At 41.6% G+C, this 26,557-nt stretch overlaps 1 protein-coding gene across 7 annotated transcripts in view; it reads right to left on the bottom strand.

Moving 5' to 3' along the window:
- The window catches only part of CCDC7 (coiled-coil domain containing 7), a 730,660-nt gene that overhangs the window by 51,754 nt on the left and 652,349 nt on the right, over positions 1-26,557 (bottom strand). For all 7 annotated transcript variants that reach the window (XR_004538163.1, XM_033931492.1, XM_033931495.1 and 4 more), the window contains one exon: positions 4,495-4,587. Coding sequence is in view for 6 of the 7 variants with exons in the window: in XM_033931492.1 (XP_033787383.1) it covers positions 4,495-4,587 (93 nt within the window). In the remaining variant the exon portion in view is untranslated. The remainder of the gene's footprint in view (positions 1-4,494; positions 4,588-26,557) is intronic.

Here is a 26,557-nt window from a genome sequence, read left to right as displayed (position 1 = left end):
TCGAAGGACCGCTCGGCCCCACCACCACCACCACGAAGCACTGCTTATTCCCCCCCCCCCCCCCTGCGCCGGGTGTCGCGTCTGGAAACAGCCTGCAGCAAGATCGCGCGATGCCAGCGATCTTTGCTTGCTTCGGCTGTTTCCTCCGCTGCGGTCCTGCCCCTCCTCTGACGTCAGAGGAGGGGCGGGACCGTGGCGGAGGAAACAGCCGAAGCAGGCAAAGATCGCTGGCATCGCGATCTTGCTGCAGGCTGTTTCCAGACGCGACACCCGGCGCAGGGGGGGGGGGAAATCGGACCGGACCGGGAGCATCCCCTCAGGGCTTGGCACCCGGGGCAGACCGCCCCCCCACGCCCCCCCTTGGTACGCCACTGCCTGGGTATCCCACAAAAAACAATAAAGAAACTGAGATTAGTGCAAAACACTGCAATTCGCTTACTCTTTGGACTGAGAAAAAAAGACCACATTAGCCCATACTACAAAAAACTGCACTGGCTACCAATGGAAGCACGAAAACAGTTCTAATTTGCATGCATCTGCTTCAAACAAATCTGGGGCCTAGCACCTTCCTACCTGCAAACACACTTCACTCTACACAACCCCACACGAACAACCAGAAACAAAAACATCTTCGCCTATCCTAAAATCACTGGCTGCAAATACAAATCCTACCTTGACAGAACCTTCATGTTCCAAGCTAAAAGACAACAATCCTGGCTGGGAAACTACATAAATAAAACCCCAGACAGACCTACAAATCATTCCAAAAATCAATCAAAACCACTCTGTTTGACAAATTCATCACCTAAACAGACTGACCTTCGCTCTATGCATTTTTCCTTCTACAAACCCGAAACAATCTCTCAGGCAATTCCAACCCCCTCTCACATCCCCTCCCCTCTCAACCCCGCTTACATTCCCTACCCCCCTTTTCTTCCGCAACATTCCCCTCACACATTTGTAATTCGCTGAATGTCCAGCCTTCTTTCGATGTGAACCGCCTAGAAGTCGTCTGACTATGGCGGTATAGAAAAATAAAGTTATTATTATTGTTGCCAAAGAAATAGGGCTCTAGAAATAATTAACAGTAGTAGTAGTAGGAATTCTTTGTGTTTATCCCATGCATTTTTAAAATTCTGTTACTGGTTTTGTCTCCACCACCTCCCATGGGAGGGCATTCCAGGCATCCAACACCCTCTCTGTTAAAAAGTACTTCCTGACATTACTCCAAAGTCAACCCTCCCTGCAGCGAATGACAAGAGGACAAATTTGTTCCCATCCCTGTGAGTTCTGTCCCTATCCATTTCTGCAAGCTGTACCTTAACTGCAGAAGCCTCGAACACTTATGATTTAAAGGAACAGAGCTCGCAGGGATGGGATGGGGATAGAGAGATCCCATGGGGATGTGAAAAATGTGTCCCTGTGTCATTCTCTGTGCTGCAACCTCCGTTCATGTCCTCTAGTTTTACTATTTCCCCTTCTCTGGAAATGATTTGTTTGCATATTAATACATTTCAAATATTTCTATGTCTGTATACAATGAAAATACATGTATTAATTGCTGACCTATATTTTTCCCTCTATTTGTCATATGCATCCTCAAGGATCACCCCTTTCCCCTATTCTCTTTAACATCTACATGTCCTCCCTGAAACTCTTTCAACTATCCCCCCTGGAAACAATCTACACTTATGCAGATGACATCCTTGTCCTCCTTGAGACTGACCAGAACCTCACCAACCTCCACGAAAACATTACAGCTTGCATAATGAGACTCCGTGCCTGGTCCCTCTCGGTACAGATGAAACTAAATGAATCTAAAACAAAACTACTCTGGCTCGGCCCAAAATTCGAACACCTGCCCACACTTTTCACACTACCCACAGGCGATACACTACAGCTCGAGTTCTCATGCAAGGTCCTTGGTATCACTATCGATTCCTCTCTCTCCCTCAATGACCACCTCAACTCCTTGGCAAAATCATGCTTTTTCAGCCTTCACATGCTGAGGAAAGCTAGATCCTACTTCAGCCAACTACACTTTGCCATCCTTGTCCAATCCATCATCCTCTCCAAACTAGATTACTGCAACGCCATCTACTTAAATCTATCAAAAAAAAGTATTCTAAGACTCCAGCTAATCCAGAATACTGCAGCCAAACTGATCTTCTCAAAACGCAAGTCTGACCATGCCTCTCCACTCCTTGCCAAACTTCATTGGCTCCCAATAATCTCCAGAATCCATTTCAAATGTTCCTGCCTGGCTTTCAAGATCATTCACGGAATCCTGCCTCTTCTTATCCCACTGTCTTTCAACTCCTTCAGTCCCGACTCCTCCAGAACTGCCCAAAGGCTTAAACTAGCCTTCCCCTCTCCACGCGGCATCCACTATTCAGGCAAACTGGGAAAATCCCTTCTCTTCAAAATCACAGGTCTTTGGAACGACCTCACCACCCCGCTGCGGAACCTGAGCTCCCTTCAGTTATTCCGCAAAAAACTGAAAACCTGGCTTTTCAGCAAATTGTAGCTCTATCCTTCTCCCCTTTCTCTCCCCCCTTCTACACATAAGTTCATGTAATCCTTTTTCTTCTTCTCTAACCACTATTTTAAGTTTTTGTAAACCGTGTTGAGCTCCATTCTCATGGAGATGATGCGGTATATAAACTTAAGGTTTAGATTAGATTAGATTAGATGAGATAAAACCTCTATAACTAATAATACCAACAATCTTCTTAGGAGCTGCAGTAAATAAGTTTGCTGTACTCTGAAACCCAAATAGTCCACAAAACTTAGATACTCCAAGGACTGGAGCTCAGGTATTAGCTAATACTTATAAATATGACTTCTTCAGTCTATTTATTTATTTAAAGAAGTTTATGGCCTGCCTATAACTAAGTGGGTTATACATAACGTGACCATTTATTTTTTCATCAAAAGGGGACATCTATTAATTGTCAGTCCTGCCCCCCAACCTCTCCAGCCCCAGCCCCAATCCTACCCTAGCCCCGCCCCTAATCTCGCCCAAAATTTCTTCCATTCATTTTTCATGTACACATAGGGCTCCTTTTATCAAGCCACGCTAGCGGTTTATCGCACATAATTGCGCGTGTTAAACCGCCAGCAGCGCTAGCCGCTAATGCCTGCCTTGACCAGGCAGTAGATTTTTGGCCAGCACAGGGGTTAGCGCGTGATTAAAAGTCGTGCGCTAATCCCGCTAGCAAGGCTTGATAAAAGGAGCCCATAATATCTTATTAATTCATAATGGTAACCATAAATTTTTTAAAAAACTACAAAGCACACTATACGCAGAGAAAATGTTAATTATCATTTATATTTGGGGGGGTTTCAAAGATGTCAAGGCAGATGATTTTAAATATGCAGTGTCACCTCAGTAACTATAGAAAAATAGACAAATATAGTGCAAAATATAGACAGCAGATATAAATTCTCAAAACTGACACATTTTGATCACTAAATAGAAAATAAAATCATTTTTCCTACCTTTGCTGTCTGGTGATTTCATGAGTCTCTGGTTGCGTTTCCTTCTGTCTGTGTATCCGTTCTTTCATTTCTTTCTTTCTGCACTCAGGCCTAACAATTGTCCCTTTCTATTCCCTCCCTCCTTTCTTCCTATGTCCTTAGTGCCCTCGGTGCCTCCTTCCTATGTCCTTAGTGCCCCAGTGCCTCCTTCCTAAGTCCTTAGTGTCCCATCCTATGTCCTTAGTGCCCTCAGTGCCTCCTTCCTATGTCTTTAGTGCCCTCAGTGCCTCTTATGTCCTTAGTGCCCCCCAGTGTCTCCTTCCTATGTCCCCCTCACTGCCTTCCAAACTTTGTCCCACCCCCACCCCCGAAGCCAGCCTGCCTGCCTACCTACCTCCCTCCAATCCCCCCGTACAGTAGAACCTGGCATTTTTCTATCCCTCCCATCCCCCTGTGCAGTAGAACCCTTGAGCAGCATCTTTCCATCTCCCCCCCACTACCACCGCCGTGCAGTCGACCCCACTGACCCTCCCATCCGACCCTCCCACCGCGAGACGACCGACAAACTCCTGGCTCCAGCAGTGTCCGCAGCACTCTAAACATGCTGCTTCGGGGCCCTCTACTGCCTGTGATTTCCTCTGCCACGTCTCTGATGATGTCAGGGGCGCAGCAGAGGAAATCAGGCTGTAAAGCAGCGTATTTAGAGTGCTGCGGACGCTGCTGGAGCTGGGAGGTTTGTGGTTGTCTTTCGGTGGGAGGGTCGGATGGGAGGGTTGCCTAAAGTAGCACACCAGCAGGCCATGGGAGGCTTTTTTTCACGCGGCAGGGAGGGACAGGAAGCGATCGCCTGTCCCATTGTCCCTGTGCACAGCTTCGGGACGCTGTCCCTGAAAACGGGACATTTTGGCGTCCCGAAGCTGTGTGTGGGGACAACGGGACAGGGGATCTAAAAACGGGACGTATGGTCACCTTAGTTATACATAATCATATAACATATATAAGTCATTCACTTACCTACTGGTGTCTTGTAAAATCGAGGAAACATTTCTGGCAAACTTCTTAGCTGGGAGGTGGTGACTGTAGAAGACACACTCTTTTTCCTATGGTCTTGAAATGTCAGTGGAGCCAAAAAGAAAGTATTTAGCTCAGTGTAAACACAATAACAAATACACATCATTAAGACAAGAAGTTCCATGTAGAAATAAAGGATCCTGCTTTCTCAGATGAACTCATTTAAAGCCCAAGTTATTTTACTCTTCATGCCTGTCTTAGATATTTGGTGTAGGCAGAACATGAAACAAAACATTAGGGAGACATCAACAGAAAGTAGACTACAAGAATAATTTGAGAATACATTTTGATCAAAATTTAGCTTTATTGGGTGAATAATTTCCTATGACTGAAAAGTAGAAAACTAATAGTGTTGGCATGATTTCCACTATATCTGAATTAAGGGGATAATTCTATAAAGAAAATGTCAACAGTTAGGAATCAAGAAAACACATAAAAGCCCAGGTTTGATAAACTGTAAGGCCTATCAATATTTATTTAAGTGGTTTATACTCATAAATTTAAATATAAGGGAGAGAAGTGCTCTACTTCCCATGGAAACCCACTCCAGTCTTAACTAAACTAAACTAAAGCTTAGGCTTATATGCCGCATCTTCTCTATAACAGTAGAACTCAGCACGGTTTACAAGATATTAGAAAGGATAACAGATACAATATGGATTTGGAATAGTATGGGGAGGAGCAGAATTTACTACTTTGAAAATAGCCAAGTTTTCAGATGTTTTCGAAATGGTTGGAATGAGCCCAGATCGCGCAGTTGAATAGGAAAATTATTCCACAACTCAGTAATTTTGAAAAGTAGAGACTTCCTTAGATTGCCAATGTAGGTAACGCCTTTCAACATAGGAAAGGCCAATTTAAATTTTTGAGTAGATCTGGTAATGTCAGATCTTACAGAATTCCAAGACAGGGGAATTAAAGGAGGAAGGATGCCATGCAAGATCTTAAATGTTAAACAGGTACATTTAAAATAAACCCTGGAAATTATTGGGAGCCAATGAAGTTTTTGCAGGAGCGGAGAAACGTGATCAAATTTACTTCTGCAAAGATCAGCCTAGCAGCTGATCTTTTGAAGTCTTTGAATCATTTGGATCATTTGAAGTCTTTGAAAGCTTTTCTTGGTCAAGCTTAAATAGACTGAATTACAATAATCCAGTCTCGAAAGCCTGAACAAGGACAGCAAAGTGTTGTTGATGGAAACAGGATCTCACTTTCCTCAACATATGGAGACTAAAAAAAACATTTTTTTTTTTTTTAACCAGAGAATTAAGATGGTCATTGAATGAAAGTGTTGAATCTATAATGACACCCAGAACTTTACTTGAAAATTCAATCTGCAGTGAGGATCCTGAAAGCAACAGAATGGACAAAGGTAGCTGCTCTAATTTTGGGCCAAGCCAAAGTAACTTTGTTTTGGACTCGTTCAGTTTCATTTGTACAGTAAGGGCCCAAGACTGAAGTTTCGTTATACATTCTATTATATTCCCAACAAGGTAAGTGAGATTCAAGTCTATCTCATGGAGAACAAAGATGTTGTCTGCATACGTAAATAGTGTTTTGCAGGGGGATAAATGGAAAAGCTTCAAAAAAGTCATGTAGATGTTGAAAAGAAAAGTCATGTAGATGTGATAAAAGTGATCCCTGCGGGACTCCACATAAAGGCTTCCAAGAGGATGACATGGTGCCATTCATATTAACAGTATATTTTGAAAACCAGTCTAAGACTGTGGAATCAATACTGTACCTATCTCAGAAAGTTGGTAAATCAAAATATCATGTTGAATGACGTCGAAGCCACCGATAGATCGAATTGTAGCAAAATTTCAAACTTATTGCGTGCTTGCAATTGCTGAACCTTAGAGATTAATGAGATCAGTCGAGTTTCGGTACTGAGATTAGGTCTGAATCCATGTTGGCAAGATAAAAGAATGGAAAATCTCTCTAAATATGATGAAAGCTGAGCAGATATAATGGACTCTAATATTTAGGTCAGTAGAGGAATATTCGCTATAGGTCGATAGCTAGACAGTGAGGATGGGTATAAGTCATCTTTCTTCAATAGTGGGGACAAAACAATGTGACCTATTTCTGCAGAAAAAAGGTAAGGCAGAATTAATAAGCTTGGTAAGAGGTGAAATGGCCTGAGTAGGAAATTTCTCATATAGGTATGAAGGGAATGGATCCAGAGCACATTTGCAGGCTAACACAGTTACTTACCGTAACAAGTTTCAAGTTTATCAAGTTTCAAGTTTATTATCTTTTTAATATACCGATCATCAACAGGTATCTGGCCGGTTTACAGTAAAATTATAAAAAAGAGAAAAGAGTCATAAATATAAAAGATGATGGGTGAACATCAAAAACATAACTTGACTGATATGAAAGTGAGGGTAAGAGGGAAAGGAAGGGAAAAGTTACATGTTTTGGAGAAGAAAGGGAGAAAGTGGGAATGGGGAAAGACATATTGGGTGGGGTCGCTTTTTTAAAGCAGTTGGTTAAATAAATGAGAACCAGAAGAGTGAAGGAGAGAGCAGAGAAGGAGAGGGAAATAGAAAAAAAAATAAAAATAGAAGAAGGTAGCTCTAAGCACAGGCAAAAGCGTCACGGAATAAGAAAGTCTTCAAGTTAATCTTGAATTTATCTAAATGTTGTTCTTCTCTAAGTTGTTGTGGCAGGGCATTCCACAACGTTGGGGCGACTACTGTAAAATTTATTTTCCGGGTGTAATAGAACTCTTTTACGGAAGGGATTCGTAAAAGTTTTTGATCTGTTGACCTCAGAGTACGTGAGGAACATTGGGGGATGAGAACCTTATCAAGATATAGAGGCTGGTGTGAGAGTTTTATTTTGAAGGTAAGCAAGATGATTTTATAGGTGATACGATGTATGATAGGTAACCAATGTGCCTCTTTCAAAAGCGGGGTAACATGATCATATTTGTAAATGAGTTTTATTGCTGTATTTTGTATTAATTGTAAGCGGCAAATTTATTTTTGTGGGAGGCCGTTATAAAGAGAGTTGCAATAGTCTAAGTGAGAAATGACTAGAGAGTGAACCAGAATTGTGATTGCCTCTGTCCCTAAGATTGAAGTTAATGAACGAATAAGACGAAGTTTGAAGAAACAGATTTTTACTACCGAACTGATTTGATCATGGAATGTAAGATCCTTATTGATAATGACTCCTAATAATTTTATTTTTGTTTCCATTTGTATAGGAGTGGATTTGATAGAAATTTTGCCAGATAGAGATTCGCTGTTTTTGATTGGGAGTAGTAGGGCACGGGATTTATCAATGTTGAGAGAGAGTTTATTTGTATAAAGCCAGTCATTTACAATATCCAGTTTATTGTTTATGTCTGTTATATCTGAAGTGTTTGAGGTGTTGACTGGGTGGAATAGTTGTATGTCATCTGCATAGGCGAAGATTGTGAATCCAATAGATTGTGCTAGCGTAAGAAGAGGAGACAGAAAGATGTTGAATAGTAGTGGAGATAGAATAGATCCTTGCGGAACACCATAGGTTGGTGATATAGGTTGGGAAGTTTCATTCTTTACATGAACTTTAAAGCTACGTTCATTAAAGTATGAAATGAACCATAGAAGAGCTGGACCTGTAACACCGCAGTCTTTAAGTCGATTAATAAGAAGAGAGTGATCAATAGTGTCGAAGGCTGCGGACAGGTCGAGGGAAATAAGAAGAACAGATTTTTGGTGATCATGATAGTAATGAATAGTTGAGATAAGGCCTAGCAGTGACAGTTCAGTGGAATGTGAAGAACGAAAGCCTGTTTGACATGGATGAAGGGCATGGATGTTTTCGATAAATTCTGTAAGTTGAGTGTGAATGATGATTTTTTCAGTTAGTTTAGAGATTAAGGGTAGGTTGGCGATAGGGCGGTAATTTGCCGGCTGAGAGGGGTCTAAGTTGTGCTGTTTCAATTTTGGGATAACGAGTGCTGTTTTCCAAGCAGTAGGTACTAGGTTGTCAGAAAGAGACTTGGATACCATTTCCCAGATGAATGGGCCGAAGAAGGAAAATAATTTTTTAAGGAGTGAAGGGGGAATACTCTCCATAAGATTGTTGGAGGTATTTAAGGATTGTAAGATAAGGAGAAGATTACCTAGTGAGGGCATTTTGAAATTTGAACAGGTGCTGAATGAGAGATAGGTAGATTCGTCGGAAGTATGAGAAGGAGAGGCAGAAGAGGAAGGTCCTAGATGTGATCTAATATCTTTGATTTTTGTATCAAAGAAAAGTGCCAGCTCATTGGCAGATGGTTGCGTAGTTAAGGGTGTTATCCAGGGACAGAGGCAGATATTCTCATATGTGGGTGACGTCATCCACGGAGCCCGGATACGGACAGCCTTGCAAGCAGAATTGCTTGTAGAAAACTCAGAAGTTTCAAGTCTGCCGCATCGCACATGCGCGAGTGCCTTCCCACTGAGCATGGGCATTGGACGCCTGCGCACTCATAAAGCTGCAGTTGCCAATTAAGCTGCTAGCTTTCACTCAAGGTGTGAAAAATAACAAAAAACATGGAAAATGACGCTAACGCAAGGTTTTACCAAAACATAATTATTTATTTAGTTATTGTTTATATTTTTTCATTATGAAACTCAAAAAAATAAAGCATAATTGCGTTAACAGTTGCGTTAGTGGGAGGTCGTTATAGTTGCCAAAATGCTGGCCTTCTGATAACGAGCTCAGCTCAATACTTCGCAACACCCCATTATATACCTTTGGCTCAGTGTGACATCATCGGCTATGTGGGCCAATCAAAACTAACAGAGGTGGTCTTAAAAGTTAGATAAAGAGAATTCCTCTACGTTTAAAAGTTTCAGAAATTACATTGGTTCTGTTTACATTCATTTCTGAATATACATTAACATTTTATAACATATCCAATATTCCTTTTATCCTTGTCATAAAAGTATATTAAGAGAATCATTTGTTAAAAGGGTGCTGAAAATTGGTCAGCCTTAGAGGAAAGGAGGGGCTGTCTTCCCCTCTCCCTAAGCTGACAGTTTCAAATTTCATTGATCTTCACACAGAAGCTTTCCTATATTAGAGACTGGAACAGCAGTCTCTGACTCTAAGTTAATCATTTCCGGATGTTGTGTTCAGAATTTTTTCCTTAGTATTCTTCCATTTCATTTTTAATACAAAATCCATCATCCATCCATTCATACTTGGGACCAACATTCATTCATAAGTTCATTCATATTTAATGCATATTATATCTTAGTTTAGGATACTTCTTCCTAGCCAGCCTAAGGCACATCTGGTATCAATTAGAACCACGTGGCTTAGAAGCGGGAAACCTGAACAAAGACTTGGGACATAGGCTGATCACAAAATGGAGTACAAGACACAGAAAGACAAAAAAACCAAAATGGAGTCCATGTATATCCTGATTTCCTTTATGATCTAGCCTAATAGCAAAGTACATAAAAAGAATATTATTATACTTTCCCTTAATATTAATCTGTAGTGTGTTTTTCTGGCCTTGATTACATCCATAATCAGATTTTTATTCACCAGTTTTTTGTACGCTTCTATTGGGCGTGGCCTTAACTGACACATATGCTTGTATCTAACTAGAGTTACCCAGAATCATACAAAAACCCAGCACTTAATACTGCACTATCATGTCCTGACGTCCATTTCATTACCGTCCCATAGACATCACCCCCTACTGGCCACAAGCCACTACTGCTCACCGCCCAATGTAGGGTGCGCCTCCTCAGTTCAGATAGCTAGCTAAGAAGCCAACCAGGGGAGGTGGGTGGGTTAGGAGAATATCTGCCTGCTATCCCTGGATAACACCTGTTACGGTAAGTAATTGTGCTTTATCCCAGGACAAGCAGATAGCATATTTTCACATGTGGGTGATCTCCAAACTAACCAGAATGGGATGGTGGGAGTGTTGGCAATCTAGGAGAATAAATTTTATAAAACTGCCTGGCCAAAATGGCCATCCTATCTAGAAAAAGAATCCAGACAATAATGAGAGGTGAAAGTATGAACTGAGGACCAAGTGGCAGCTTTGCAGATTTCCTCAATAGGAGTAGATCTAAGGAAAGCTACTGATGCCGCCATGGCTCTGACTTTATGGGCTGTGACTCAACCCTATAGATGCAGAAAGATGCAAGCAGCTAACCAGTTGGAGATGGTGCGCTTGAAAATTAGATGTCCCAACTTGTTTGGATCACAGGAGACAAAAAGTTGAGGAGCAGATCTGTGTGGGTTAGTCCTTTGCAAGCAGAAAGCCAAAGCATGCTTACAGTCCACAGTATGCTGTTTCTCCAGGATTAGAATGAGGCTTTGGAAAAAACACTGGAAGTACAATGGATTGATTGAGATGAAATTATGAAACCACTTTAGGTAAAAATTTAGGATGAGTATGTAGGACCACCTTGTCATGATGGAATATCGTGAAAGGTATGTCTGTAACTAAAACTTGTAATTCACTGACTCTGCGAGCAGACGTGAGAGCAATGAGAAAAATCACTTTCCAAGTGAGATATTTAAGATGAGCCCAAGCCATTGGTTCAAATGGAGGCTTCATCAATCAAGCAAAAACAACATTGAGATCCCAAACCACTGGAGGCAATTTGAGAGATGGTTTGACATTGAAAAGTCCTTTCATCAATCTGGAAAGCACAGGATGAGCAGATACGGGTTTTCCTTCAATAGGCTGATGAAAAGCAGCAATTGCACTGAGATGGACTCGAATGGATGTGGATTTGAGGCCTGATTGAGATAAATGGAACAGGTAATCCAGAACTGAAGACAAGGAGGTAGATTGAGGCTCCTTGTGATAAATGGTGCACTAAGAAGAATATCTAGGTCATTTCTGGTTGTAACACTGCTAAGTGGTAAGCTTCCTGGAAGCCTCTAGAATGTCCTGTACAGATTGAGAAAACTGTAAAGTAGCAGTTAGGTTGAGAGGTACCAAACTGTCAGGTGTAGAGACTGCAGGTTGGAATGAAGCAGAGACCCTTGACTCTGTGTAAGCAGAGATGGAAAAACTGGTAGAAGGAATGGCTCCCTGCTGCTGAGTTGAAGTAGAAGGGAGAACCAAGGCTGTCTGGGCCACCAAGGAGTTATCAGAATCATGGTGGCATGGTTTTGTTTGAGTTTGACAAGTGTCTTGAGAATGAAAGGGAATGCATAAAGAAACTGATTCTTCCATTCAAGAAGAAAAGCATCTGTCTCGAGGCGGTGAGGAGAGTATATCCTGGAGCAAAACTAAGGCAGTTTGTTGTTGTGGGGAGATGCAAAGAGATCTATCTGAGGGGTTCCCCACTGAGAAAAATGTGATGGAGAGGCAAGGAATTGAGTGTCCATTCGTGAGGTTGGAGAAGACGACTCAATTTGACCGCCAGACAGTTTTTCTCCCCTTAATATAGACCGCTTTGAGAATGGTGTTGTGATAGATTGCCCATTTCCACACCTTTTGAGCTTCCTGACATAGAGGGAGAGATCCTGTGCCTCCCTGCTTATTGACGTAGTACATGGTGACTTGGTTGTCTGTACGAATGAAGACTATTTGATCGTGAAGAAGATGCTGAAAAGCTTTGAGAACATTGAAGATCGCTCTGAGTTCCAACAGATTGATGTGACACTGACGATCTGTGCTGGACCAATGGCCTTGAGTATGGAGACCATCGAGATGAGCCCCCCAAATATAGGTTGAGAAATCTGTCAAGGGGGTATTTGAAACAGTAAACCTCTGGAGAGATTGGAAGAGAGCATCCAGTGGAGAGACTGTCTCAATGAAGGAGTCACTGTAATGTGCTGAGAAAGTAGGTCAAAAGCCTGCGCCCACCGAGATTCAAGGGTCCACTGAGGAATTCTGAGGTGAAGTCTCGCAAAAGGAGTCACATGAATGGTAGAAGCCATGTGACTTAGGAGAACCATCATGTGTCTTGCTGAAATTGAAGGTAGGGAAGACACGTTGAGGCAGAGTTGAATGAGAGCATCCTGAAGTTGTTGAGGAAGGAATGCTCTGAGTTGCACAGTGTCCAATACAGCTCCAATGAACTGTAGAGTCTGAGAGGGCTGTAGCTGGGACTTGGGAAAGTTGATTTGAAGCCCAAACTTTGAAGGAACCACGTAGTCCGTTGAGTCGCTACAATAACCCCTGAGACGTTGAATCTTTGATGAGCCGATCGTCCAGGTATAGGAAAACTTGAAGACCATGGTTTCGCAGAGCTGCTGCTACCACCACCAGGCATTTGGTAAAGACTCTGGGAGATGATTCCAGGCTAAAGGGTAGCACTCTGTACTGAAAGTGATTATTTCCCACCCGAAATCTGAGGAACTTGTGAGAAGCTGGATGAATGGGAATGTGAGTATAAGCCTCTTTGAAATCCAGAGAGCATAACCAATCGTTCTGATCTAGAAGGGGATATAAGGATGCCAGAGACAGCATACAGAATTTTTCTCTGACATGAAATTTGTTGAGTGCTCTAAGATCCAAAATAGGTCGCAGATCGCCCGTCTTCTTTGGAACTAGGAAGTAACGGGAGTAAAACCCTCTGCTCTGCTGTTCCAAAGGAACTTCCTCGATGGCATGGAGATGAAGCAGAGCCTAAGCTTCCTGAAGAAATAGGGTGGCCTGCGAGAGGTTGGAAGAATACTCTCTTGGGGGCAGATCTGGAGGAATCTGGATGAAATGAAGAGAGTATCCTTCCTTGATGACTGATAAAACCCAGAGGTCTGAAGTAATGAGTTTCTATCATTGGTAAAACTGATGGAGATGACCCCCAATGGGAAAGGGAGAGGACAGAAGCAGAATGATAGAGGTGATGCTCTGTATTAGATGGTCAAAAAGACTGAAAGGCCTTAGGTGCATCAGGAGTCTGAGGTTTCTGCTGCCTTTTCTACTGTTGTTTCTTAGCAGGAACCCTTGAATAAGGAGCCGCCCGCTGAGGAAAACACCTCTGATAGGATGAAAGAGGCCTGGGACCCTTAGAAGCAGCAGGTTTAGGCTTAGACCTGAGGATGGAAGCAAATGATTTCTCATATTCAGACAAACGTTTGGTGGCTGCCTCGATAGAATCATCGAACTCAATGCCTTGGCAAGGGATGTTGGCCAGATGATCTTGAAGATTGGGGTCCATTGTCTATACTGCAAAGCCAGGCAAGCTGGCGCATTGCCACCGAGAAAGCAGTGACCCTTGAGGAAAGTTCAAATGCATCGTACGAAGATGCATGCGGAGTTGAGATAGAGTGTTACACAGCTGTTGAAATTCTGGAAGTCGATGCTGTGTAATATATTTGACAAAATCAGGCATGGTGTTAACCAATTGCTTGAGATAAGAAGTGAAGACAAAATTGTAATTCAAAACTCTGGTTGCCATAAGGGAATTTTGATACAAGCCCAGCCAAACTTGTCCTGCCCTCTCTTCCAGGAGGGACAGTAGCATAAACTTTGGCAGGATTGGTTCTTTTTAAAGAAGACTCCACGAGAAGGAACTGATGTGATAATTGAGACTTTTCAAAGCCCTTGCAGTGGACCACCCTGTAGCGAGATTCCAACTTCGCTGGCACAGCAGGAATGGAATATGGTGTCTCCAGATTTCATTTGAAGGTTTGAGAAAGAAGTCGATTAATGGGCAATTTTAGAGACTCACTAGGAAGATGAGGCATACCCATTTCTTCCAAATACTCCATGGAGTACTTGAAGTCAGATTCCAAGGAGATGTTCATATCTTTACTCATCTGGCAGAGGAACTTAGAAAAGGATACTTGATCTGAAGAAGGACGGCCTCATGAGGGAGAAGGTGACCTCGAGGCGCCTCGCATAGCAGAGAACGAAGGTGAAGCTTCTCTGGAGTATTGATACCTGAAATCCGAATATGCAGGTATAGATGACTCACTGAGAGAATGGAGGGAACCTCTCGCAGGAGAAGAACTTGAATGGCGAGAGAGGTAAGACTGCAGGCGGTCTTTTTGACTGAGGAGTTGAAGGCCTCAAAGAGTCTCTATGCCTGGATAAGCAAGACCGGTCTCGAAAAGGACCTCAGTCTCGATGGGTGCTTCGACAAATGATATGGAGAACTGTTCCTCGAATCAGTCAAATCCTGGTTAGATGAATGTCGAGGAGTCCTTGCCCTGTGCCTCGAAAAGGGCAATGCCTGATGTGAGGAAGGAGGGCTGGAAGTCAGAGATTGACGTCGAGACACCAAAAAAGACTCAGCTCCTTGTGTCGAGGCATCTCAAGGTACTCGCAAGGACTCAACTCCTTGTATAGAGTGTATAGACTCCGGTCGAGACACTCGCAAAGGCTCAACTCCTTGCATAGAATGTGTAGATTCAGCTTTAGGCACTCCTAAGGACTCGACTCCTTGTATAGAGTGACTAGGTTGAGCACGAGGCACTGCTAAGGACTCGACTCCTTGTTTAATTGCTGAGTGCTCAGGCTGGACTGCAGGAAGCAGAGTCAAGGTAGGAGTGTATTGGGCAAGCATGTTACCAAACTCCTGATGCATAATAGTCTGGATCATAGCCTGCAAATGTGGAACCGAGACCTGAAGTACATTTGGCGTGATTATAGCCTCCGAGGAAGATGAGAAAGAATGATGTCTCGATTTAGAGACATGCTTCTTGGGCAGCTTCAGAACCACCGGTTCTAAGGGTGGCATGCCCAAAGGAGTTTGCTGAGCTACCTTACCTGAGGGAGACAGTGAGGAAAGTGGCTCATCAGGTGAGGACTTAGCAGACTTGCTCAAGGACGAAGACTTCCCAAATGAAGAAGTTTCAAGTTTTATTAAAATTTTGATGTATTGCAATATCATTAATTCAAAGCGATTTACAATAAAAACAGGGTCTTAATTATTAACTACAACTGACACACACAAACATGACGCACCAATACATAAGGGAAGTAGGGAGAACTACAATAAGCATAGTAAAGGACACGTAAAAGGAAAGTACAGAAGGGGGGTAAAAAACTTTAAAAGTAATGATAAAATGGAATAGAAAATTAAGAACTTTTTTTTTTCCAATTTCTCAGAGCCTAAAGACAGAGTATATGTGAGTTTAAGCAACGAATGGGATCAAAAGGGACTGATGATTAGGTTTCAAAAGTATCCTTGTAGAACCAGCATTTTAACAATCCTTTAAATTTATTTAGTGATTTTTCTTCCTTAATTAATGCTGGTAAGGAGTTCCATATTCTGGGCGCTGTCACCGCAAAGATCATATCTTGTCTATTATTATATTAAGTGATGGAATTACTAGAAGGTTTTTATCCTCTGATCTCAAACTTCTAGTCGGAATATACTTTTCCCTCTCTTGGAAACCTTCTCTGATCTAACGTTGTAACCCTTCTTCCATAACTCTTTTTGTAATCCGCTTTGAACCGAAAGGTAATGGCGGAATAGAAATCTGTAATGTAATGTAATATATGGAATAATGTACCTTTCTAGGAATGATGGAGCTTTAGTTGTTAATATTTTGAATGTTAATATTGTTAATTTGTAGGAGATTCTGTGAACAATTGGAAGCCAATGAGCTTCTTTAAGAAGAGGAATCACATGATCAAATTTTTTCTTATTCGTTATAATCTTAATTGCGGCATTTTGAATTAGTTGTAATCAACAGATTTCTTTAAGAGCTATTCCTTTGTAGAGCGAGTTGCAATAGTCTAACTTTGAAATGATCAGCGAGTGTACAAGGATATTCAGTGAAGATGAGTCCAGGAAGGGGGCGATTGATCTAATCATTCGTAACCTCTGAAAACAGCCTCTTACTACTGCACTAATCTGATTATGATATGTCAATTTTTGATCAAATAACAAAAAAAAACCCAACAGTGTCTGCAGTATAACAGCAAGCAAGAAACAAAAAAGAAACTGCAGACTGATATGTACAAGATGTAAGCTATATTTATTTTACCCAACGTTAAATGCGGGAACTAATACCACCTTTTTACAAACCAAAATACCCAATATGGTCCGTGTTTCAGAAAACACGCCTTCTTCAGGGGTCCATGGTAAGTAAGGTAAACAACAAACTGCAATTAAAATGGATAAAAAACAACCGCCTGTGTGTGCAATGGGTCGACGATACAGCGCAAAATGGATATCCAAGTGGTTGTTTTTTTTAATTGCGGTTTGTTGTTTACCTTACTTACCATGGACCCCTGAAGAAGGCGTGTTTTCCGAAACACGGACCGTGTTGGGTCTTTTGGTATTTAACATTGGCATTTAACATTGGGTAAAATAAATATAGCCTGTATCTTGTACATATCATGTCAATTTTTGATCCAGAAAAACCCCTAAAACTCTAATCTTAGTAACTTCCTGCAATTGGATATTATTTATGTTTATTGGAGCGATGAGTTTTAGTCCTTCATTCCAAGGGAAGTGTATTATTTTAGTTTTATCTGTATTCATTACTAATTTATTTTCTTCAAGCCATTCAGAAATTGTACTTAATTTCTTACTAATATTTTGGAATTCCTCTGTGGAGTATAAGTCTAATGGAAGCAGGAGTTGAAGATCATCCACGTAAGCGAATGCTGTAAACCCAATAGACTGACAGAGAGTCAGCAAAGGGGCTAAGAGGATGTTAAATAGTAGGGGGGATAATATCGACCCCTGTGGGATGCCATAGTTGGTAGATATCAGATCTGGGGTGGAGTTATTAAAGATAACTTTTGATGATCTTTCTGAAAAATAAGACTGAAACCATTGAAGCACAATATCACTAATTCCTATGGATTTCAGTCTTTCTATAAGAAGATGATGATCAATGGTGTCAAAGTGGAAGAGAGATCTATGGATATGAGGAGAACATATCGGTGATGATCTACAAAATAAAGGATAGCTGTAGTCATACCTATCATCGAGTGTTCTGTTGCATAGTATTTCCGGAATCCTGTTTGATTAGGATGCAATACTCCTGTTTTTTCTATAAATTCGGATATCTGATTGAATACTATCTTTTCGGTCAATTTAGCTAGGAATGGAATTTTAGCTATTGTTCGAAAATTCGTGATGTCATTATGATTTGCCTTTGGATTTTTGAGAATTGGATGGATTGTTGCCTGTTTCCATGATTTTAGAAGGAATCCTGTTTAATTAAGGTTTAATTAAGGCCGAGGTTGAGGTAGAAAGCAGAAACCCCATCGAAGACTTGACTGGACTTGGGGTTGAGGTCAAGACCAGGGTTGCAGTCGGGGTGAGGACCTTAGGCAAAGGTCTATCCATACCACCGAATATCTTTTCTACCTGAACTTGAAGTCTAATGGCTCGAGGTTAAAGAGTAGCGCAGCAGGCACACAACTCCAGCAATGGTCAGGTCCTAAACACTGAACACACCACTTATGTGGGTCAGTGAGAGGTATCACACGCTGGCAATGACTACACTTCTTAAAGCCTGTGACTGGCTGGGACATAGACTAGAAAATAGCTGTGGTGAAATCGGTGTGACACAAAATAAAAAAGAGACAAAATGAAAAAAATTGGGTTTTTTAGAAATGAAAACGTGCAAAAGACACAACGACCCTGTAAGAAAAAACTACAGAAGCCACGGTGAGAGAAGGCACAAGTAGAACCAAGTCTAACTCAGAGCGTCGAAAGAGGACTTCTCGGCTCGGTGGAAAACTGAGAACTGAGGAGACGATGAGGAGGCATGCCCGACGTTGGGCGGGAAGGCACTCGCACATGCGCGGTGCAGCAGTTGCAAACTTTCTAAGTTTTACAAGCAAGTCTGCTTGCGAGGCTGTCTGCCACATGTGAGGACGTCACCCACATGCGAGGACGTCACCCACATGTGAGAGAATATGCTGCATGCTTGTCCTGGGATAACTTAATTTATTTAGTCTCACAAGAACAAAAATCAAAATAACAATTAATTCAAAAATGTTATTTGCCATATTTATGACATAGGTTTGCGACCTGGGCCTTAGATATACACTCAAAGGCTGTCCAGATTCTATCTGCTGGAATTGCGATTGGATTAGTATCACCTGACACCAGAGAATTATAAGAAACTAATGATGGAAAAGAGTCTCTTATAAAAGCAGCCTTTTCATTAAAAAATTTTGCTAAGTCATCTGCTACTGTGGAGGAAGGGTGTATTGATTGACAAGTCATTGTTTGTAGTTAACGAGCACCAGATGTTAAACAAGGTGCTACTGTGATTGTTGGATCTGATAATTTTATGACTGTAGAAATTTTTCCTAGCTTTTTTTTAATGTTGCATTATAAGACCTGATTCTAACTATCCCTCCATGACTGTCTGTCAGTAGGAGATCTTGATTTTTTCCAATTACGCTCCAGTGCTCAGCATTTCTGTTTCAGTTCTCTGTGATAAGGAAGGTACCCGGGAGCCTTATGAGAGTAAGAAACCGTCTCAGTTGATAGAGGAGCTAGTGAACAATAAGTGGACTCAGAAAGGTTTACCCAATTGTGCCAGTGGACTTCTGAGGCATCAGGCCTGAGGGAGAAAGCATACTGTGAGAAATTGGGTCCAAAATTGTTCATTCGCAATTTTCTTCCGGAAGGTAATAAGTTTTGGAGTACCAGATTGAGCCCCAGGATGGGACATAAAAACAGGAAGACATGAGGCACCCAGAAAGTGATCAGACCATGGAACTTGATTCCAATGAACATCCTCAACTAAAACTTTTATGATCGGTAAGATCAAGAAAGCTAATGATATTGAGAGAGTGCCCTTTTTTGTGAGTTGGAGTGGACTTAAGAGGAGGAAAACTCAGAGAGATGAGAAATCTGCTGAGTTCAATAGCATCTTTATTAGCGTTATCATTTAACTGAAGATTAATGTCACCAATAATCAATAGTCTGGAATTGTTGTGGTCTCGAATACTAGTTCAGAAGATTTATTCCAAGGAAATGGGGAACAATAAAATAAGAGAATACCTAATGTGTGGCAGGAGAGCTCATTGTTAACAGTAGCTAGCATATATTCTAGTGATGCATCGCTACCTTTTTCAAGAAGCTGTACATCAAAAAATGATTTATAGAGCAGTGCCAAACCACCTCCTTTCTGGCAGTTTCTGGAAAAGAAAAGACCTCGATAGCCATGGGAACAGAGATCATTTTGAATAAATAAACCATCTTTTGCAATCCACAATTCAGTAATGCACAAGAAACCAGGATCAAGATCCCCTAGTAGGTCATTTAGTATTTGAACCTTGTTGCATACTGATCTGGCATTGCAATATATTATCGGGACAGGAGTAAGAGGCTAGACTAGACAAGTTAGTAATTGGTACAGGCTTTAGAGAGGCATAATTGACATCCCGGAAAGGTATTTTAGAAGAATAATTTCTAGTATGCACCAATACGGGAATTCTAAGACCAGGACAGATCAAACTATTACTGTTGAAGCCAAGTACCTTGGGGGAGAGAGAATTTGCACAATGAGTGGGATTAAAACATAGAGAAAGAGAGAAGCCAGAGAGGTAACTTCATAATGAAAATTAACAGAAATCACAAAGTCCAGTCTAACAGCTAATGGGTGGAGAGAATTATAGAACTAACTGAGCGAGGGGAAGCCAAGATGGCATCAGGGACAGACGTGCTGTGAGAGGCTCCCCTTCTATCGGCGTTTTTACTCTTCTTCTTCGAGATTTTCTTACCTGTTTTTGCAGCACAGGAATGCCGAAATGTAGGGGGAAACAGAGGAGCGATCTCCAGGCTTCCTCTGCCTCTTCAGTAATACGCCAGACAGCAATAACAGCTTTTGCTGTTCCTTTTGGTTTGGGCGAATCCGTTCTCCGAGGGGGGCAGACCTCGGAGCCGGATAGTGATTTTTCGCTGAGCCCGCTTGGCCCTGCAATCCCTCCCCGTCCCGGGACGATGTCAGGCAGTCCCGTGAGGCAACGAGAGACGTCGGGGAATGAATCTCCACCGGACCCGATGGTGCTGCCTTTGACCCCGGAGGTGGTTCGAGCTATGCCGGGTTACCAGCAAACGGCAGAGGGAGGAGGAGGAGGCGTTCAGGGAGCAACGAGTGTGGGAAATGGAGTATTTTCTCCACTTCAACCTCTGAAACCCCTGATCAAGCCAAAAGTGGTGGATATGGAGGCGTTATGGGGAGCCATGGAGAGCCTTCATCAGGTATGCTCCCAATTTATTTCTTCAACTCAACAAACTGCTGTTCAAATTAAAAATTGTGAAGGGAAAATTCAACAACAATCAACTAGAATGGATCACATTGAGAAAACAGTCTGAAATAAAACTTGCATCAAACTCTCAAATGAAAGATAAAAACTTATTGATCAGGAAAATTGAAAATTTAGAAAATGCCAATAGAAATTTGAACCTGAGATTTCTTAATTTTCCTGTATCCAGAATATTATCTCCTAGAAAACTTTTTCATTCTTTTCTGACTTAAGTTCTAAAATTTTCAGAGACCAATATGCCACCATTGCAAAAATTATACTATCTTAATATAGTTGAAGAGGATAAGGATAAGACAACTACTCATCCCGGAGAACTAGACCTCACTGGGATGTTGGAATCCTCACGGATTGAAATTTCAGCGAGAGCTACTTTGTTAGTGACTTTTGTTTTCTTACAAGATAAAGAAGCTCTTCTTCGTCTTTTTTATAGAACTGAAAGTGTTGAATTCTACAATCACAAAATCGCAATTTTTCCTGATGTTTCAAAGTGGACGCAGCTTAGACGCAAAAGATTTCTGACATTTCGTCAGTCAGTTTTGGCCTTGGGAGCAACCTTTCAACTTAGGTTTCCTTGTAAATGCTGTATTACCTATCAAACAAATAAGTATATCTTTTATGACCCAGAACAATTGCAATTTTTCTTGGAAGGAAAGGCTGCCATTAAGGCTCCCGACCCCTCTATAATTCCAACTACTTAGGCCTTAATGTAATTAACCAAAAGAACCCTGTATTTTTGAGGCATATGTTAATATGACCGAGTATAATTTTCCTTTAATTCAACTCCCCTTGATTGTGTATGGCTTTACTCTCTCCCAATGTGGACTATGATCATTGTACTGGGAATTTGTGATTTGATAATAATTTCTTGAGTATATTTAGTTTCCTGTATCAAAGTGTTTTTGATCTTTGATGTGAAAATAAATAAAACAGATTTAAACATAGAACTAACTGAGCTAAAAAAGCTTGGTGCTGCATGTAAGAGACAGGATGGAACAAGCTCCCACGCCGAAGTAAGATGAAATGTCAGCTAGTGTGGAGTCAGCTGGAAGGCTTAGCGCTGAGCTTTTAAAAAAGCTAGAAGCTTACGCGAAAGACAGGGTGGAGCATGAAGAATCTCCCATGAAGAAATAAGGTAAAATGTCAGCTGGTGTGGAGTCAGCTGGGCAAGCTTGGTGCTGAGGTTTTGAAAAAGCTTGATGCTGCACGTAAGGGACAGGATGGTGCAGGCTGTTCTCGATGCAGTGAGGGGGATGACTGGCTTCCCTTCCCCTCACTGTGCTGGAGAGAAGATGGCCCGGTGCTGGATTTGAGCTCTTTAAAAGGCAGGAAGGCAAAATGGCTGCCCGAGGAGGAAGTGGATGGGGCTTTCCACCGGAGAAAAATGGAGCAGGCTGTTCTCAATGCAGTGAGGGGGACGACTGGCTTCCCTTCCCCTCACTGTGATCTGTTTTTGCCATTTACGGGATCCAGACCATAGAAGTCTGCCTGGCGTTGGTCTTACTTCCCAACTTCTGAAGCTGCCATCAAAGCTCATTCCAGTTATGAGGCCATTTATCTTTTGCTTTAATTGGATTTCATCCTTTTTCTATATAGTATTCCGCTGTTTATCCCACGAATTCTTGAATTCCATCACCATCTTTGTCTTTGCAACCTCCCATGGGAGTACATTCCAGGTATCTACTACCATTTCTTTAAAATAAATATTTCCTGACACTACTCCTAAGTCTTCTACCCTGCAACTTGAATTAATGATTTCTTGTTCTACCACTTCCATGTCTATGAAAAAGCTCAATTTGCATTTTGATACTTTTCAAGTTTTTATACATCTATATCATATTACCCATACTTCTCCTTTTCTCTAGTGTCTATTACAACTTTTGGCACAAGACCCATATTATTTTTGTCACCTTCCTCTGAATCACCTCAATTCTTTTGATGTCTTTTGTGATATATGGCCTCCAAAATTGAACAAAATACTCCGAGAACTGACGGCAGCCAATCGGAGAGTGGTGCTGGACCAGGCAGGAACGCGAACAGCACGCACCTGCCTTCTGCGCCGCTCTGCTCAAACAGAACAGCCATCCAGCAAGGGAGACAGGAAAGCTCCAATGGACTTAAAAAAAAAAAAGGTAACGGGAGGCTGCTTACGGAGGGTGCTTGTGCTGTCTACGGGGGGGGGGGATGAGGGGGGGGGAGAAGGGGGTGCCTGTGCTGCCTATGGGTTTTTTGCTCTATAAGACTGTCCAACAGAGGAAGTACAGGGAAGGGCGGTGGGAAATTTTTTCCTTGGGTTTTCCTCCTCTACAGGTGAGTACGTCTTATAGGGCGAAAAATACGGTAAGTTTGAAAAAAGGGAGGACAATCAGGAATATGAACTAGTTCCACAGTTCAAAGAGATATAATTATTGAGCATGCCATATTTTGGCAAGTCATTCAAGCTCTAATGACCATTATCAGTCCTACTCAAACAGTGTCCATAAGTGCATATATATATATATATATATATATATATATATACATGCATGTACACACACTAAATGAAAAAAAAAATGAATGGAATAAAATATAATTCATAAATTCCAATTAAAAAAGGTAAAGGGCAATTCTTTAACCTAGGTATTCATATTTTACATTCACATTATACACTTAAACATGTAGAATATTAGCTTTTACACACATATGTATGCAATTGTTTTATATCATTGGAAGTTTCAGTAGCTTCTGATACTGTTAACGTAAGGATTTTATGAGGAAGGTTACATGAGGGTAGTATAAGTAGGAAAGGGTTAGATTGTTTGCACTCATTGTTAGCGGGGCATAGTTTGTGGTTAGAAGTAGGATAGTAAGCTCTCCAGTGATGTCAGTGGCAAAGGGAGTTTAGGCACCTTAGTTTATATTCAAAATCATTATTTTTCACATATATCTTTTTCCATGTGGTCAGTGGATCTTCTCCTTACATCACGCCTCATTTTATTGCATTATTTTATTCTTTTATATTTTAATTCTTCACCTTAGCTTTTTCTAATTTATTCTATTAACCAAGACACGGACCGTGTAGGGTCTTCCACCATTGAGAAAGACACGGGGGAAGCCACTGCTTGCCCTGTATTGATAGCATGGGATATTGCTATACCTTGGGGTATGGCCAGGTACTAGTGACCTGGATTGGCCACCGTGAGATGGACCATTGGTCTGACCCAGTAAGGCTATTCTTATGTTCTTATTGGGTTTTCTGTTACCGTACAATGCTATCTACTGCTCTACAGCCTGTCAGTTATACTGTTTTCACTAATTGTTGCCCTTGTCAAAATATACAGAATATAATGGACCCAGCAAATCAACTCCACCTCCTTGACCTACCAGAGGATGTTGTCTGAGCACTCCATTCAAGAATCTGGTTATATATGAATGAAAATATGACAGGCCAGCTACCTGAACTTTGAGAGACCCAACTGCTAGACCCTTTTTGAGTCTAGCCTGCAAAAATGATAGAACTATTGAAATCAGAGCCCTGAAGTTGGAAAAACTGTGTGAATTGAAGTTTTGCCCATAAATTTTATTGTGCTTGAACAGAAAATAATTTTTAAAACATTTTAAAGCCCAGCCTGGGGGCCCCTCAAAGCCACTGATTACATAAATCTCCATTTGCTATTATTTTTGCTTAATGGAACAAATTTATTGGTATTATAACTATAACTTTTGTTTCCACACTCAGCAATGATACATTGATAAAAGGACAGTTTATGTCAAGTCTGTTTTATTGAAAAAAACAATAAATCGGTACAGAAAGAACACTAGAGTCTCCTTACAAGTGGGGTCGGATTCCTTAGAACCCTACAAAAGAATAGGAAAACATTCTCCTATCAACAGATAATAATAATAAAAAAACATTTTATGCAAAAAATATAGCAATATTTTATTAAATGAAACTTCAATGTCTGTACTTTATTGTGAAAAATAACAGAAATTTAACATACTTTGCTAATAGCTAAACAAATAACACTTTGGTGTAGTCATCTACCAATGGTGACAGAATTCCAGCTTGTAACCTTCTCAAAAAGTGTCCAGCACCCAGCGGTCTGAGCAAATCAGCTCCCAAGCCTCCCCATAAGATGACAACCTCCCACCTATCTATGGAGGGATGGCAATTGACCTAGTGTCAAGGGGATTTCTTGGAGGACGTTGTGGTGCAAGAATCAGAGGATTGGGGTTGCCTAATGCTTCCATAACTCTGTCTAGATTCTTGATATGATTTCTGGATAGAAGCTTTTTCTGAATATTAAAGAAATTGGCAAAAGCCTTGAAAATTTGCTCAACCCAATCCTCTAGGGGCTTGTGGTATGCTGTCAGGAAAAGCTTTAGGGTGACAGTCTGCCACATAGGCCATAACATCATCTAATCACTTACCAACCAGCATTTGTCCCTTAAAAGGGAGCCTGCTCAGCATTGTTTTAGAAGCCAAATCTCCCACCCATTGCCTGATCCAGGGCATTCTACGAGCAGAGATGGCTTAAGCAGAAACCTGCTCATACAGAGCGTCTGCTATATATAGTCAACTCCTGCCATCACTAGCTGGTTTAAAACATCATCTATTGAGGGAGTCTAACAAATTCTGGTATGGCAAACATGCACCACGAATGAGGCTGCTGCAGCCACCTTGATTCCCAAGGCCAAGGCCTTAAACTATCTTTTGAGGACATCTACCTTGCGATCCTATGCATCCTTTAAAATGATACCTCCCTCATTAGGCAGGGAAGTACCAAGCTACCAAGGAATCTACTTTAGGCTGAATAAACAGCTGCTGAGATTCAGGAGCCATAGGATAAAGCTTGGACATTGTCCTAGCGATCCACAAGGAGCCCTCTGGAGTCTCCCAATGCTCCATGACTAGCAAAAGTAATGTCAGGATGCCATGGTAAAAAAAAAAAAAAAACAGACTGAGTTTTAGAGATGCTAATAACAGAGATCTGTGTAGCTGAGGTCTGCGGAGCTACCAGATCTAATTTCCACAGGGAATCCGTAATAACTTCTAGCAAGTTCTGTAGACTTGAAGAGGTAGCGCACTGACAGGTACTCACCTTGATAAATTGCCACCACTGTCTCATGACAAGTGGTCTCTGCTTGAGACCCCAAATCTCCTAAAATTTAAGATTTATTCTGGGGCATAGACTCCGACCCCCCAGTCTTTCTCTGACTGGTTTTCTGGTTCCAAATTGGAGACCTCCTCTGGGGAAAGCCTTATGTGCCTTTTGTGGGCACAGATAGATCCCAACAATTTAAATAAGCTATCCTCATAAGACTTACAAAATCAGGGGTAAAGCCCTGAGTAGGAAGTCCAACGGTCCCCTTCAGGGACTCACCTTGTCATCTCTTGGGCTCTCTGGTGTCCCTGCATTTACGTTTTGCCAAATCACTCTCTAAGGGCTCTGAGAAGGATTTTCTTCTTAGCAAACAAGCCCCCTGTGATTCACCAGCCCTAGAGGTACCAGAGGTGACTATGTCCAAGGCCCTCACCCCCTCACATACACCATGGCACATAGATGCTCTTCAGTCAACCATCCAGTGAAAACCTGGCATGATGCAGAGGTAGAAGAGTCTCAGGAGTCCATAATAATTGATTTTAAACATAATTGAGGTGTTTTGAGGCAGATAGAGGCTTTTTAAATGAAATCAGGATATCCAAGATGACCGACATGGCAGCATTTTGGCACCAAAAAACAGCCTAGGAAAGCTACAGCAAGTTATAAAAAAAAGTCAGGGAAGGGAATTTTGGAGTTGGGGGACCATATATCTAGCCCCAGAAACCTTCAAAACTGATATTTTAGACCCCTCACCCCC

This window comes from Geotrypetes seraphini, chromosome 2 (assembly GCF_902459505.1).
Source record: "Geotrypetes seraphini chromosome 2, aGeoSer1.1, whole genome shotgun sequence".
In the NCBI taxonomy this organism is placed as follows: Eukaryota; Metazoa; Chordata; class Amphibia; order Gymnophiona; family Dermophiidae; genus Geotrypetes; species Geotrypetes seraphini.
Note: the sequence above shows the minus strand (reverse complement) of the source record. Positions and strands in the feature narration are given on the sequence as shown.